The sequence below is a fragment of the Argentina silus genome, assembly GCF_951799395.1.
Source record: "Argentina silus genome assembly, chromosome: 7".
NCBI lineage: Eukaryota > Metazoa > Chordata > Actinopteri > Argentiniformes > Argentinidae > Argentina > Argentina silus.
Genome location: NC_139661.1, coordinates 23,257,090 through 23,270,824, shown reverse-complemented (window position 1 = coordinate 23,270,824; position 13,735 = coordinate 23,257,090). Strand labels below are relative to the sequence as shown.

Sequence of the window (13,735 nt, the reverse complement as noted above, 5' to 3'; positions counted from 1 at the left end):
CATCCCTTGCGGCCGTCTCCACCAGGATGTCGGAACCCCCGGAGAGAGAGGTCGGGCCCGACCTTTCCCGCGTTCCCCAGGTTTACTGGGATCTGGGGGAGATTTTGAGCAAGCAGCAGGCCAAGGATTTACCCCCCCATAGACCCTATGACTGTGCCATTGACCTCCTGCCGGGGACCACGCCCCCACGGGGTAGACTGTTTTCTCTGTCTCGCTCCGGGACCCTAGCCATGGCAGCACACATAGAGGAGTCCCTCGCCGCCGGTCACATTTGCCCCTCCACTTCCCCCGCAGGCACAGGGTTCTTTGTGGTGAAGAAGGATGGAGGACAGCGCCCCCTGTATCGATTATAGAAGACTTAACAACGTCACCATCAAGAACCGATTCCCCTGATGACGACGGCTTTCGAGTCCCTGCAGGGGGCCCAGATATTCGCCAAGCTGGATCTCCGCAACGCGTACAATCTGGTGAGAATCAGGGAGGGAGATGAGTGGAAAACAGCCTTTAACACCCCTAGTGGCCACTATGAGTCATGCCCTTCGGCCTCGCGAAGGCGCTCATGGATTCAACGGCTGCCGTAGGTGGAATACGTGCACAACCCCCTCCTCTGCTCCTCCACCGGGCTGTCTCCCTTCCAGTGGCAGTACGGCTACCTGCCCCCCCAGTACGGCTACCAGCCCCCCCAGTACGGCTACCAGCCCCCCCAGTACGGCTACCAGTCCCCCCAGTATGGCTACCAGCCCCCCCAGTACGGCTACCTGACCCCCCAGTACGGCTACCAGTCCCCCCAGTATGGCTACCTGACCCCCCAGTATGGCTAATTGTTTAATTGTCACTGATGCTTTATGTACCCTCACTTCCCTTCACTCCCCACTGAGGCTTCACAGTGTGTTGGTTGCTTATTGAATATACGAGAACTGTTTTTGAAAACTGTGTTCTCCCCCTCTTGTTTTCGAGCTGAAGTCCATGTTTGTATCCTGTTTTGCCGACTCTACGTTAAGTAAAGAACCTTTTGTTTGGTAGCGCTACCTACTCATCTGCCTCCCTTTATATTCACCACACCTGGGTCCTGGGTCCTGGGGCCTGGGTTCATACCAAAACCTTACACTCAAGGACTGTTATTCTGAGTGTAACATTGCTCCTATTTTCCTGAATCTTTCAGTGCTTGCCAAATAGACTTTAAAAACACTTTAAAAATAATTTGAAAATATAAATATGTAGTATTATGTAACCTTGAGGTGCTGCATGGCTCACATTTGGAGAAAACAGCATGTCATGCTCAAGTAACATAACCAATATCTACTTTTGAAACTTTTGCAGAGAAAATTGATATTTGCTCAATAAAGCAGCTATCAGTGATTACTGCATGTAGGGTCACCAAAAAATGTCCGCTAAACAATCGAGAAAATGCATTTTAACATGCAAATAGCACAAGATTTTGATGATTTATCTGCTGTGCTCAAGGAATACATTGCAGAATGACTCAAAACATGATTTCAATAACTCCATTGCTTTGGTTATGATGAGTACTTCTACTCTTCAAAAGGTAGGCCGAGTCATATGAATCATAATACATGTATTTCATTTTTTATTTTTTTTATTTTAAATGACTCCAAAAATCACTGTTAGCTGCTGTTGATATTCTAACTAATCGAGGCCATCCCGTCTAGCGGACCAGCAGCACGGACCAGCAGCACGGACTAGAACCACGGATCAGCAGCACGGACCAGAACCACGGACCAGCAGCACGGACCAGAACCACGGCCACGTGCTCAGACCAGAACCACGTCCACGTGCTCAGACCAGAACCACGTCCACGTGCTCAGACCAGAACCACGTCCACGTGCTCAGACCAGAACCACGTCCACGTGCTCAGACCAGAACCACGTCCACGTGCTCAGACCTGACGGCGTGACTGACGTGACTGAGGTCGGTGTGAAACCTCCACACAGGACAACAAACCACCGTTTACCACAGGTAGCCAGCATGCAAGCTCATTTGCATCACGAATTACTATCTTTTTATACAATTTCGATAAATATTGTCATTTTGTCGTGCGAACGATTTGAATGTTGTTCTCCGTCATGGCTAGCTGACCGGCTGGGGAGCAAGCTAGCAGCTGGTGTCCGTTTCACGTCGTGCGTTTGAACGTCCAGTTCAGTCCGCAAAGACAACCTTTCTTCAGTTAATTCGCAGTGGTTGTATGTCCAGATGTGTTGTATAGTTATGACCACAGACAGAGGCTGTGGTTGTATGTCCAGATGTGTTGTATAGTTATGACCACACAGACAGAGGCTGTGGTTGTATGTCCAGATGTGTTGTATAGTTATGACCACAGACAGAGGCTGTGGTTGTATGTCCAGATGTGTTGTATAGTTATGACCACAGACAGAGGCTGTGGTTGTATGTCCAGATGTGTAGTATAGTTATGACCACAGACAGAGCCGCTGTGGTTGTATGTCCAGATGTGTTGTATAGTTATGACCACAGACAGAGGCTGTGGTTGTATGTCCAGATGTGTTATATAGTTATGACCACAGACAGCCGCTGTGGTTGTATGTCCAGGTGTGTTGTATAGTTATGACCACAGACAGAGCCGCTGTGGTTGTATGTCCAGATGTGTTGTATAGTTATGACCACAGACAGAGCCGCTGTGGTTGTATGTCCAGATGTGTTGTATAGTTATGACCACACAGACAGAGGCTGTGGTTGTATGTCCAGATGTGTTGTATAGTTATGACCACAGACAGAGCTGCTGTGGTTGTATGTCCAGATGTGTTGTATAGTTATGACCACACAGACAGAGGCTGTGGTTGTATGTCCAGATGTGTTGTATAGTTATGACCACAGACAGAGCCGCTGTGGCCTTGGGGCTGCTGGAGGTGAATGTTGCCTATAGAGGCTGTCATGTCACCAGGAGTGGTGGCCGTCCTGTCCTCCAGGCCGTGTGGGTCGGTCGCTACAGCGAGGTGACCCAACACCACCGACACCGACACCAACACCAACACCAACACCTACACCTACACCACCAACACCAACACCACCACCACAACACCAACACCAACACCACCACCACAACACCAACACCACCAACACCAACACCTACACCTACACCACCAACACCAACACCACCGACACCAACACCAACACCACCGACACCGACACCACCACCACCACCGACACCAACACCACCGACACCACCACCACCACCGACACCACCACCACCACCAACACCACCACCACCGACACCGACACCAACACCACCACCAGCTACCAGCTACCAGCTGCTGCAACCAGAGACGAACACAGAGAAACATCTATTAGAAACCAATCTAATCAGCATGCATCAGCAACGTCTTACAGATGAATAAATGAAATATATGCATATTTTGAATACATCATTATATTAATACAGTCGATTTAAAGTCCATGGAAATATCAAAATCATTGTTATAATATTCCAAAATGTGATGAACTAGGGTATAACATGATTGACAATCATTACTGAAGTAGTAATTAATCAGAATTGAAAAAGTTTAGTAGTATAACATTAATATTCATGGTATCATCAATAACCCATAATTAGTCATCTTGAAACTCCTTTGGAGGACCAAGTGTCATAAGTGTAAGCCACAGTCATTGTTATGTTACAGTGATTTTCATTAGAGTACTCTTAAAAACACACTTTCTGTCAGATCGGGAACACTAAAGGGAACATTATCTGACATGACACCGGCTAATGTGTTTAAAAAAAAGAAAAGTCTCTACATTGGGAGTGTGATGTGCCTAGAAGTGTGATGTTCTGAGGGAAAAAATATTTAGGAGCATATTTGCAATGCAACTTTATAAATGGGGCTTCTAACAAGCGGTAATCACAGTGATTAAGACTTGTCAGAAGCCCCATTTACTAATGTTATTTCGCAAAAGCTTAGCGGAGAGCCCAGCATGATGTCAAAGACTCTTATTTTGATGAGGGGAAAGCATGCCCACCGCCACAGTGAACAACTGAAAAACATCTCTTCTTGAAAAACAGCTGTTGAGTATTGTGACGTTTCATTTAATTTCAAGAAAGAAAGAACAACACAACAGACAAGTATGACACATGGAAAGTTTTTATTCAGTGAAGTGGCATTTTTCTGTTTTCGTCTGTGGGTTTCTGTGTAAACCGAGCGTGAAGCCTTGAGTTGCAGTTGCAACTACTGTAGTCTCATTCCCAGACACTTCCGCCTGAATGCGCGAAATGTCTGGTGGACCAATGCCTTAAACTTGGCCTTCATTAAGCCAATAGAAAGACCGTCGAACACAGACGGAGCATAGCCATTGGTTTAATCGGCTTAATCTACTGACCAATCATCTCCAACAACACCTTCCCCCTAACCCTCCCCCTGTGCAACTTTGTCTATGTTCCTCTGGCTCGCCCAACATGGACGTTTCAGAACAAGCTTGTGAAGAACGTACGTCAATGAAGAAGTCACAGAGGATTTTAATTGTTTATTTGCAAAGTTGTTGAAATGTGCTCTCTCTTTGTATAGCAGCGGAGGAGCCCGCTGTGGCACAGGACCTGCTCAAGCTGGCAAATATTAACTTCCTGATTAAAGACCCCGGGGATCTTGTTGTGTTCTTTGGAATGATGCTTAATTAAGTTGGTGGTGTTGAGATGTGAAATGCTGCTGTCACTCCTTGAAACACCTGCCTTGCAGATTTGGCACCAAGCAGTTTTGCTGGTGTCTGTCTCAAGTGGGAAGTAATTCCAGACCGCAGACATGGATGTTGTTGTTGGCACCACACTCACATGTCTGTCGCCAGGCGACAACATGTGTTGTGACAGTTTTTACGACAGTTTGCATCCTGGCCTTCGTCCCGATGCAGATGGTCACGATCAGCTTGGTGCATCTCGAGAAAGGACTGTTGTGACTCCACCATCGTCACCTCTGCTGCTTTCCCACCGTATGGCTCAGAGGCAGGCTGCTCTGTGTGTAGGACTACGTCCCTTTTCTCTGTGTGTAGGCCTATGTAGGCTCTGTGTAGGCCTATGTAGGCTCTGTGTGTAGGCCTATGTAGGCTCTGTGTGTAGGCCTATGTAGGCTCTGTGTGTAGGCCTATGTCTCTTTTCTCTGTGTGTAGGCCTATGTAGGCTCTGTGTGTAGGCCTATGTCTCTTTTCTCTGTGTGTAGGCCTATGTCTCTTTTCTCTGTGTGTAGGCCTGTATCCCTTTTCTTTCTGCTGACGAGGCCAGTTAGCATTTGAGCCGCCACTCTTTATTTTTACCCTCTGGTGAGCAATTGAAGTCTTTTCTGATTAGACAGCACTTTGTTGAGTTGAGGGAATGTCTTCGTGAGGGAATCAGCTGAGATTAAGCCTTTTGTTTCAGGTGGTGTCTCCTGAATCGGAGCGCTGCTCCCCCTCCCTCTCAGTGCTGTGGTGTGAATGAGGACGTGAGTTGGAGGGAACGGGCCCAGGTGAAAAGCACTCTTCATCAAGCGCAAACTTAAAACCAGGTGGACAGCTATAGCAAACATTTAAACACAACTATCTTCTTTCCACCTCTCATTGGTCCAAAACTTTGACCCGGTATGAAATTCTGCTAAGACGATGGAGTACTAACTAGTAATGGTAGCTAACTGTATATTCATCAACTCACTCTGCAGGTATTCTCGTTTTAATGATGCAGTGGAACAGTGTAGCCTAGATTTGGACTGATATTGTCCTGGTCCGATATTGATTCACTGTTTCAGTCTGACGACGCAGGGAAGTCACAGGGACGATAGCCAAGGCCTTCTGTGATTCAGAATAAGAGGCCTTCTGTAATTCAGAATAAGAGGCCTTCTGTGATTCAGAATAAGAGCTTCTCTCTGCAGTGACTGACAGACACTCGGTGTCAGCGTTTCTCATCACATGCCACATTCTGCTATCAGCCTTTCTGCCGCTGCTCCTCCTGTCGTTGTGTGTACGGCTCAGTCTCCCTATCGCAGCGATGCCAGACAGACAGAGATGAGACAGAGACAGATCAGTCAAACTCTTGGGCTGATTACTCTTTATTATCAATCTGCTCTGTGACATTGAGAATCTTTAAAAGAACAACACCCACGACGTTAAAACAAACTGCTGGTTCTGTTCATCTGCCACAGGCTGGTTCTGTAATGACACTAACAAACCCATGTCCCTCTCCGCTGCTCAGAGCTCCCCCCCCGACCCAATCTTATTTCACCATTAGGCTACAATTGCACATGCGTTTATAGGTTTTCAGGTCAAACAGATGTTTAAATAGCAGCATTTTCATTAAAGCCACAGTCTGTAATTTCCCCAGTAATTTCAAATAATGTATGCTGTATAGTAGGTCTAAAACAATCCCCTGGATTTTGATAAATAAGACTTTTAAATAATATAATGAGGTAATTACAACTGTTTCCATAACCAAAACACCAATTACTTAAGATAGGATTTACAGAGGGCCCGCAAATTCGGTAATGTTAATGTATTTCATAATCAGACTGAAATGTAGCATAATATTTCCCATACTTTTCATATTTATCCATCTAAGCTGGATATTCATAGGCTTTGATACTTTTTTTTTTTACACACACTCCCCTCACTTTTCTAAAAATTAATGTTCTGTTAAACAATGAATCAGGTTAGCACGGCCTTATGGGAAGTCGGGCCCACAGGTAGACTAGGTGACACCAGTAGTGGGTTCCTCTGGGACAAAGACACAGAAATACCAGACTTTCCCTCATCTGCAGTCAGTCTAGGCTGCGTGTGCTGAAACGTACAGCGAGGTAGCAGCAAGGTAACGGTGCCCTTGGCTCCACTTGACTCTAGGTTGCTCTTCTGAGCAGTTGGCTGCTGTAGCTGGAGCTTAATTGCTAATATAAAAAGTTGGCAACTGTTTGCCTGCTTGGTATTTATTTTTTTGCACTAGTGGCAAATAATATCCTGCTTGTGGAGGAATTGTTAAATGTCGCTGGCTGCAGGATAGCGTTGACCCCTCTTTGCCCTCAAGGATAGCTATGAAACGAGAAATGAGACATTTTATGTTTCCTTTGATATGGATTATTCTTATTCTTATTATTATGGATTGTGCATTTAGGGTTATAATCAGGCCTACTGCACATGCTTTTTATAGCCACTTTTAAAGGACATTGACCACCACCACAGCACACAGCTGCTGTAAGAGCTCTCATGAATTCACTATTGTGCTTTTTCTTGTGCCGCACCCCCCTTAATTACTTAACCTTTCTCTGGGCCTTTCTTATTGAGTCAGCTGGAATACTCCATTTAATTCCATTTCCAGTGTTCTTCCATGCAGTGGTTTATAAAGGGGCCGGATTTGAATGGGGACTAACATCTATTATTTATGACAAATAACATGATAATGGAGGTTTGCTTCATCTATATTATTTCACCCCCCACCCCTCCTAGGCTCTCTGGCCTGGAAAGGCACTGGTGTACATTAACTTATTTTGTCATGAGCCCACAGACCCAGTTATAATTCATACCATTATTATTGTGCAAAAACAGCCTGCACTTGCGTTGTTATTTTGAATGTAACACATGGTGATTGAACCTTTGGGCTAAATTGTCAAATGTATCACGGTAAAATGAGTTGATGTCATTTGAGTCCTCTTCCCCTTGTCAGACTCCCTGAATGGAACAGGGAGGGCAGGCCAACCACACACTCCTCTCCCACTCATTATCATCTCCCTCTCCTCTCCTCTCATCTCCTCCCAATTCATTCACAGGGTGGAGAAGTCCATGGGGGAGGAGGACAAGAGGGAGATTGGAAGAGGGGGAAATTGGGAATGGAAGAGGAACATATCGTGTTCTATAGTCAGATTAGATTGTGTCTTACAGAGTGACTCATTTCTCATATCACCCAATATAGCAGATGATTTAACTCTTTCTCTCTCGTTAGCGATGTGAGTCTGACTGATACAAACAGAGTGGAATAGTCTGAATAGTCTGAATAGTCTGAATAGTCTGACAAAAGTTTTGAGTCTTTGAGTCTGAAAGCAGACTTTCCTGAGTTAGGGGGGCCATGACAAAGCAGAAGCTTAGAAGATGAGTCCCAGGGATTTTCTAGGGGTCCTTTTTAGGAGACTAAAGCTACACAAAGGTTTACCTTTCAGCGTCTGAAGTATATAGAGAGAGAAACACACACAGCCTGTAATGTGCCAGGGATTAGGGCAATCTAACAGTCCAGACAGAGGTAAAACAAAGGGCCTCTCTGTCTGTCTGTCTCTCTCTCTCTCCTCTCTCTTTCCTCAGCTCTCTGTGAACGCCAGCTGAAGCCCATGATTCTTTGTGGGGGGTGTGCCACTGTAAGAACAGAATAAGATGTGCCTCCATGTTCAGGGTCTATCTGAGGCACTAATCTCTGTTGTACACAGCGGCGGTGAATCTGTCAGTCTAAAGTTGGAATACAAGTTACAACAGATACTTTGTAGTAAAGTGATCTGGTCTGTTAAGGGACATTTCAGGAAAGAAAGTGACTGACTTTCAAACCAAAAAAAATACAAAGATTGAGACTAAAGACTATGACTGAGACCAGGGAAAGAAAGAGACAGATCTCCTCACAGACAGACATCTCCTGCCCAGATGAGTTCCCCGGTGGCAATTTAAGCGGTCTGCAAACACTGATCTCTCTCTCTTGCAGCAATTAAACTTCTGTTCAGGAAGCACATGCACAATTTATGGTCCATTTATGCCCAGCTAGGCATATCAGAGCCCTATATCACACAAGCTTGGCTGAGTCTCATTTAAACACAAATTCACTGATGACACATTTCTCTTCCTGCTGAGGGAGATGCTTCTGAAAGGCTGGAGTTTAGACAGCCGTGTGTGAGACTGTCCAACGTCAAATACTGTACCTCTTAATTTCCTCTCCGAGTCTGCAGATTAAGGCTATTGGATACAGTCTGGCACTATCTTACTGTTTGATAGAGTCTCCTTTCCCCCTGCTTTCCTCCCACGGAAAGGCTTAAGTCGCAACATCCTCCACAACATTCATTCATTGAGGTGGTTTATTGATGGAGGAAGTGGTGGACGGGTATTTCATGAGAGTGAGTATCCTGCAGCACGATGTAGCATCCTGGCTGCTGCTTCCCATTGGCTGTAATGCCGGGGGTGCTGTAACCTGATCCCTTCCCATCTGTAGATGCTGTACACTCTCTTCCTGTGTGCAGCTACATGAAGGCCTATCCTACAGCTGTGGTACAGATCATTACTACATCTCTATAAGATGTGTTTATTACAATGTTACAAGGCTTTTCCTACTGCTAGCATCAGCCTGGCCTTTCTCATAGCTGCTGCTGTTTGTCATTCGTTTGTCTGCCAGCCTGTGAGGTTAAGGGCCATAGTAATTGCACTGGGCCGCTGTGATCAGCGAACACACACACACACTATGATCAGCAAACACACACACACACACTATGATCAGCAAACACACACACTATACACATCCATTTTTCATTAATCCTACCATTGACACGATCCCCTGCTGAAGCACCAATCTATTTTGATTTCTTCTTTGTGAATCCACAGGTAGCAAGTTTCCGATTGTTAACATGGGCCTGGCGACTCTAAAGCTGTTTATTTTCTCTGTATAAAGTGTTGCTTTTTGATGTGATGCTCTGCACAGCTTTGCATGCATGACACTGTCGTCAGCTGCAGCAACATTACGGAAACAATCAAAATATTGGTCGCCTAAAGTTCATAAGGCATCTCTGTAAAATGGCCATAATCTACTTAAAAAAATAATAATAATAATGTATTTATTTATTTTATTTAAAAAACATGTTAGAAGTGCTCAGTGGCGTAGCACACTAAGGCGCATACCATATCATCACAAGGTCCCTGGTTCGATTCCGGCCATCGACATATCCTGCAGGTCATCCCTCCTCTCTCTCTCTCTCACCCATCCTTCCTGTCAATCTCTACTGTCTTTGTCCCAATAAAGCAGACATGCCCTAAAATATATATTAAAAAAAAAAAAAAATACATGTTTGAGAGATGACGTGACCAGACGGGCAATAAAATTATTGGCGGTTTACCCGGGCGCACAGAAGTGATAACCAATAACACCATCAGAAACCAAGCCAATCGTCATGCTGCCATGAAACAACATGTACACAAATACCATCAAATAAGAGCTGAGAATATGTACTTTAACGTCATAGTAAGTGTTTGATTTTAAATCCAAACTTTTGGAGTATAGAGTCAAAAGAAGAACACTGGTTCACTGTCCCAATAATTATGGACACTTATTAGATTGTGTCACTATCAGATAATTAGAAATGGATTCTATCCAATTAGAAATGGATTCTATCTGATTTGTTTCTCTGATCAGCGGTAATTCATTTTCATCACCTTTTGAGCAGTAGTAGGCCTATGATCTACTGCTCCTGTCTGTAGTGTTGTTTTTGAGCAGTAGTAGGCCTATGATCTACTGCTCCTGTCTGTAGTGTTGTTTCTGTTGCTGTTCCACCCTGGTTCTGTTTTCAGAGAGAGAGCTGGTGCTCCACCCTGGTTCTGTTTTCAGAGAGAGAGCTGGTGCTCCACCCTGGTTCTGTTTTCAGAGAGAGAGCTGGTGCTCCACCCTGGTTCTGTTTTCAGAGAGAGAGCTGGTGCTCCACCCTGGTTCTGTTTTCAGAGAGAGAGCTGGTGCTCTCCCTGGTGCTCTCCCTGCTGCTCTCCCTGGTGCTCCACCCTGGTTCTGTTTTCAGAGAGAGAGCTGGTGCTCCACCCTGGTTCTGTTTTCAGAGAGAGAGCTGGTGCTCTCCCTGGTGCTGCCAAGCGTGGAAGTTAATAAAGGAGCCCTCGCTCCAATACGTACTTGAAAAGGCAATTTATGCGCGAACGTTGGAGTGAATGATTAGATGTGGCGTGATGAACTAGACTGTGAAAACTCAATATTTTGCTTTCTGAAATGTCTGATGTTACTGTATAATAATGTATAATGCAGGACGTCTTCTGCCCTTGTGGGAATCTCCCCCTACTCCACCTCCCCCTACTCCATCTCCCCCTACTCCATCTCCCCCTACTCCACCTCCCCCTACTCCACCTCCACCTCCCCCTACTCCACCTCCCCCTACTCCATCTCCCCCTACTCCACCTCCACCACATCCCCCTACTCCACCTCCCCCTACTCCACCTCCACCTCCCCCTACTCCACCTCCACCTCCCCCTACTCCATCTCCCCCTACTCCACCTCCCCCTACTCCATCTCCCCCTACTCCACCTCCCCCTACTCCACCTCCCCCTACTCCATCTCCCCCTACTCCACCTCCCCCTACTCCACCTCCACCTCCCCCTACTCCACCTCCCCCTACTCCACCTCCCCCTACTCCATCTCCCCCTACTCCACCTCCCCCTACTCCATCTCCCCCTACTCCACCTCCCCCTACTCCACCTCCACCTCCCCCTACTCCACCTCCCCCTACTCCATCTCCCCCTACTCCACCTCCCCCTACTCCATCTCCCCCTACTCCACCTCCCCCTACTCCACCTCCCCCTACTCCATCTCCCCCTACTCCACCTCCCCCTACTCCACCTCCACCTCCCCCTACTCCACCTCCCCCTACTCCATCTCCCCCTACTCCATCTCCCCCTACTCCATCTCCCCCTACTCCACCTCCCCCTACTCCATCTCCCCCTACTCCATCTCCCCCTACTCCACCTCCCCCTACTCCACCTCCACCTCCCCCTACTCCACCTCCCCCTACTCCATCTCCCCCTACTCCATCTCCCCCTACTCCACCTCCACCTCCACCTCCCCCTACTCCACCTCCCCCTACTCCACCTCCCCCTACTCCACCTCCACCTCCCCCTACTCCACCTCCCCCTACTCCATCTCCCCCTACTCCATCTCCCCCTACTCCACCTCCACCTCCCCCTACTCCACCTCCCCCTACTCCACCTCCACCTCCACCTCCCCCTACTCCACCTCCCCCTACTCCACCTCCCCCTACTCCACCTCCACCTCCCATCCCGTTGCTCTCTCTCACTATAATAGTGATATAATACTATAATAGTGATATAATACTATAATAGTGATATAATACTATAATAGTGATATAATACTATAATAGTGATATAATACTATAATAGTGATATAATACTATAATAGTGATATAATACTATAATAGTGATATAGTGATATAATACTATAATAGTGATATAATACTATAATAGTGATATAATACTATAATAGTGATATAATACTATAATAGTGATCACACAATCACAAAAAAATAATAATAAAAAATGTCCTTCTTCTAGCATTGTGACTGCTTATGGCCCCTGGTGTGAGCATTGATTACTTTATCTTATGATGACTGATGGATAGATGATTCACTTACTTAAACAAATGGATTTGTTGTAAGTCGCTTTGGATAAAGGTGTCTGCTAAATGCCATAAATGTAATGGGCAGGGTGCTTTTCAATCAATTCAAACATATCATGTTGTTGGTATAAGAACATAATTCGACTTTATTTTAGTGGAACTTTAGAGGCTAATTTCTATTTTGTTTAAATGAATCACCATAATTAAAATGTGATTTTTGAGCATCATGGTTACGCAATCAATGCATATGGCTGTCCGGTAAATTTCTCAAATGACTGGTAAATTAAAACATTGCCGGTAATTTCTCAATGGAATTTGAAACACACACACAACACACACACACACACACACACACACACACAGGTACAAGTAGGTTAGGTTACATTACATTACAGTGCCTTGGGAAAGTATTCAGACCCCTTCACTTTCTCCACATTTTGTTGTGTTATAGACTCAATTTAAAATGGATTAAATTAAAAGAATTTGAATTGAGTCCATCTTAATGCAAGGATAATAGTATAATTTGGGATTTAAAAAAAATGTTTTTATAGGGTCTCTGATTTGCATAGGAATCTGAATACTTGACTGTATATTCAGACTACAGCCCTTTGTAGACCAGCATGTCAATCCAACACTCATTTAAATAAAGACGGCCCCTTTGTAGACCAGCATGTCAATCCAACACTCATTTAAATAAAGACGGCCCCTTTGTCGACCTAGTTTAATTAGTGGTGACTTGTGAGGTGGTGATTTTAGAAAAGAACAGAACACTCAACAAAAACTTTTTCCCCGCTGTGGGTGGATGAAGAAGGGATCAAGGGAGGGAGAGAGGACAGGAGGACAGGAGGACAGGAGCACGAATGGGCAAGAGAGGCTGAGGGCAGGAAAGGGACCTTGGAAGGCTGAGCGGAATATTGTGATGTGTTTAAGCTTTTACAGGATCCGAGGTGTCGTGTTAATACTCTCTCTGACAGACAGGGGTCTGCTCATACCATCACACCAGTAAATCCGTTTTATGTGTGTTGGTGTGTGCATTTGTCAGTGTGTGTATGTTAGTTAGTGTGCAGGCATGTCCCTTTTGTCTGTGTGTGTGTGTTTGAGGGAGTGTGTGTGTGCATGTGCGTATGTGTGTGCGTCATTGTAGACATGAAGGAATCAAATCATTCTGCAATCAAATGTGCTCTGACTCAGTAGTAGTCTCTCCCTCTCCTCCCAACCCCCCGCGCTCATGCCTCCCCCATTATCCCTGATTGGGCTAGTGTGGTTATGAATACCCAATCAGACAACAGATGAGATAGCGACCATCTCTTTGTAGCTCTCCTCTTCCCTCCCCTCCCCTCCTCTCCCCTTCTCTCCTCTTCCCTTCCCTCCCCTCCTCTCCTCTCCTCTTCCCTT

At 45.7% G+C, this 13,735-nt stretch overlaps 1 protein-coding gene across 1 annotated transcript in view; it reads left to right on the top strand.

Annotated features, from left to right (window-relative positions):
* Window positions 1–392: 392 nt before the first annotated feature.
* The window catches only part of gpat2 (glycerol-3-phosphate acyltransferase 2, mitochondrial), a gene marked incomplete at both ends in the record, with an annotated part of 61,832 nt that continues 48,489 nt past the window's right edge, over window positions 393–13,735 (top strand). Inside the window, 3 exons of the mRNA XM_083674020.1 lie at window positions 393–467; window positions 639–811; window positions 1,827–1,933. Coding sequence (XP_083530146.1) covers window positions 393–467; window positions 639–811; window positions 1,827–1,933 — 355 coding nt within the window. The remainder of the gene's footprint in view (window positions 468–638; window positions 812–1,826; window positions 1,934–13,735) is intronic.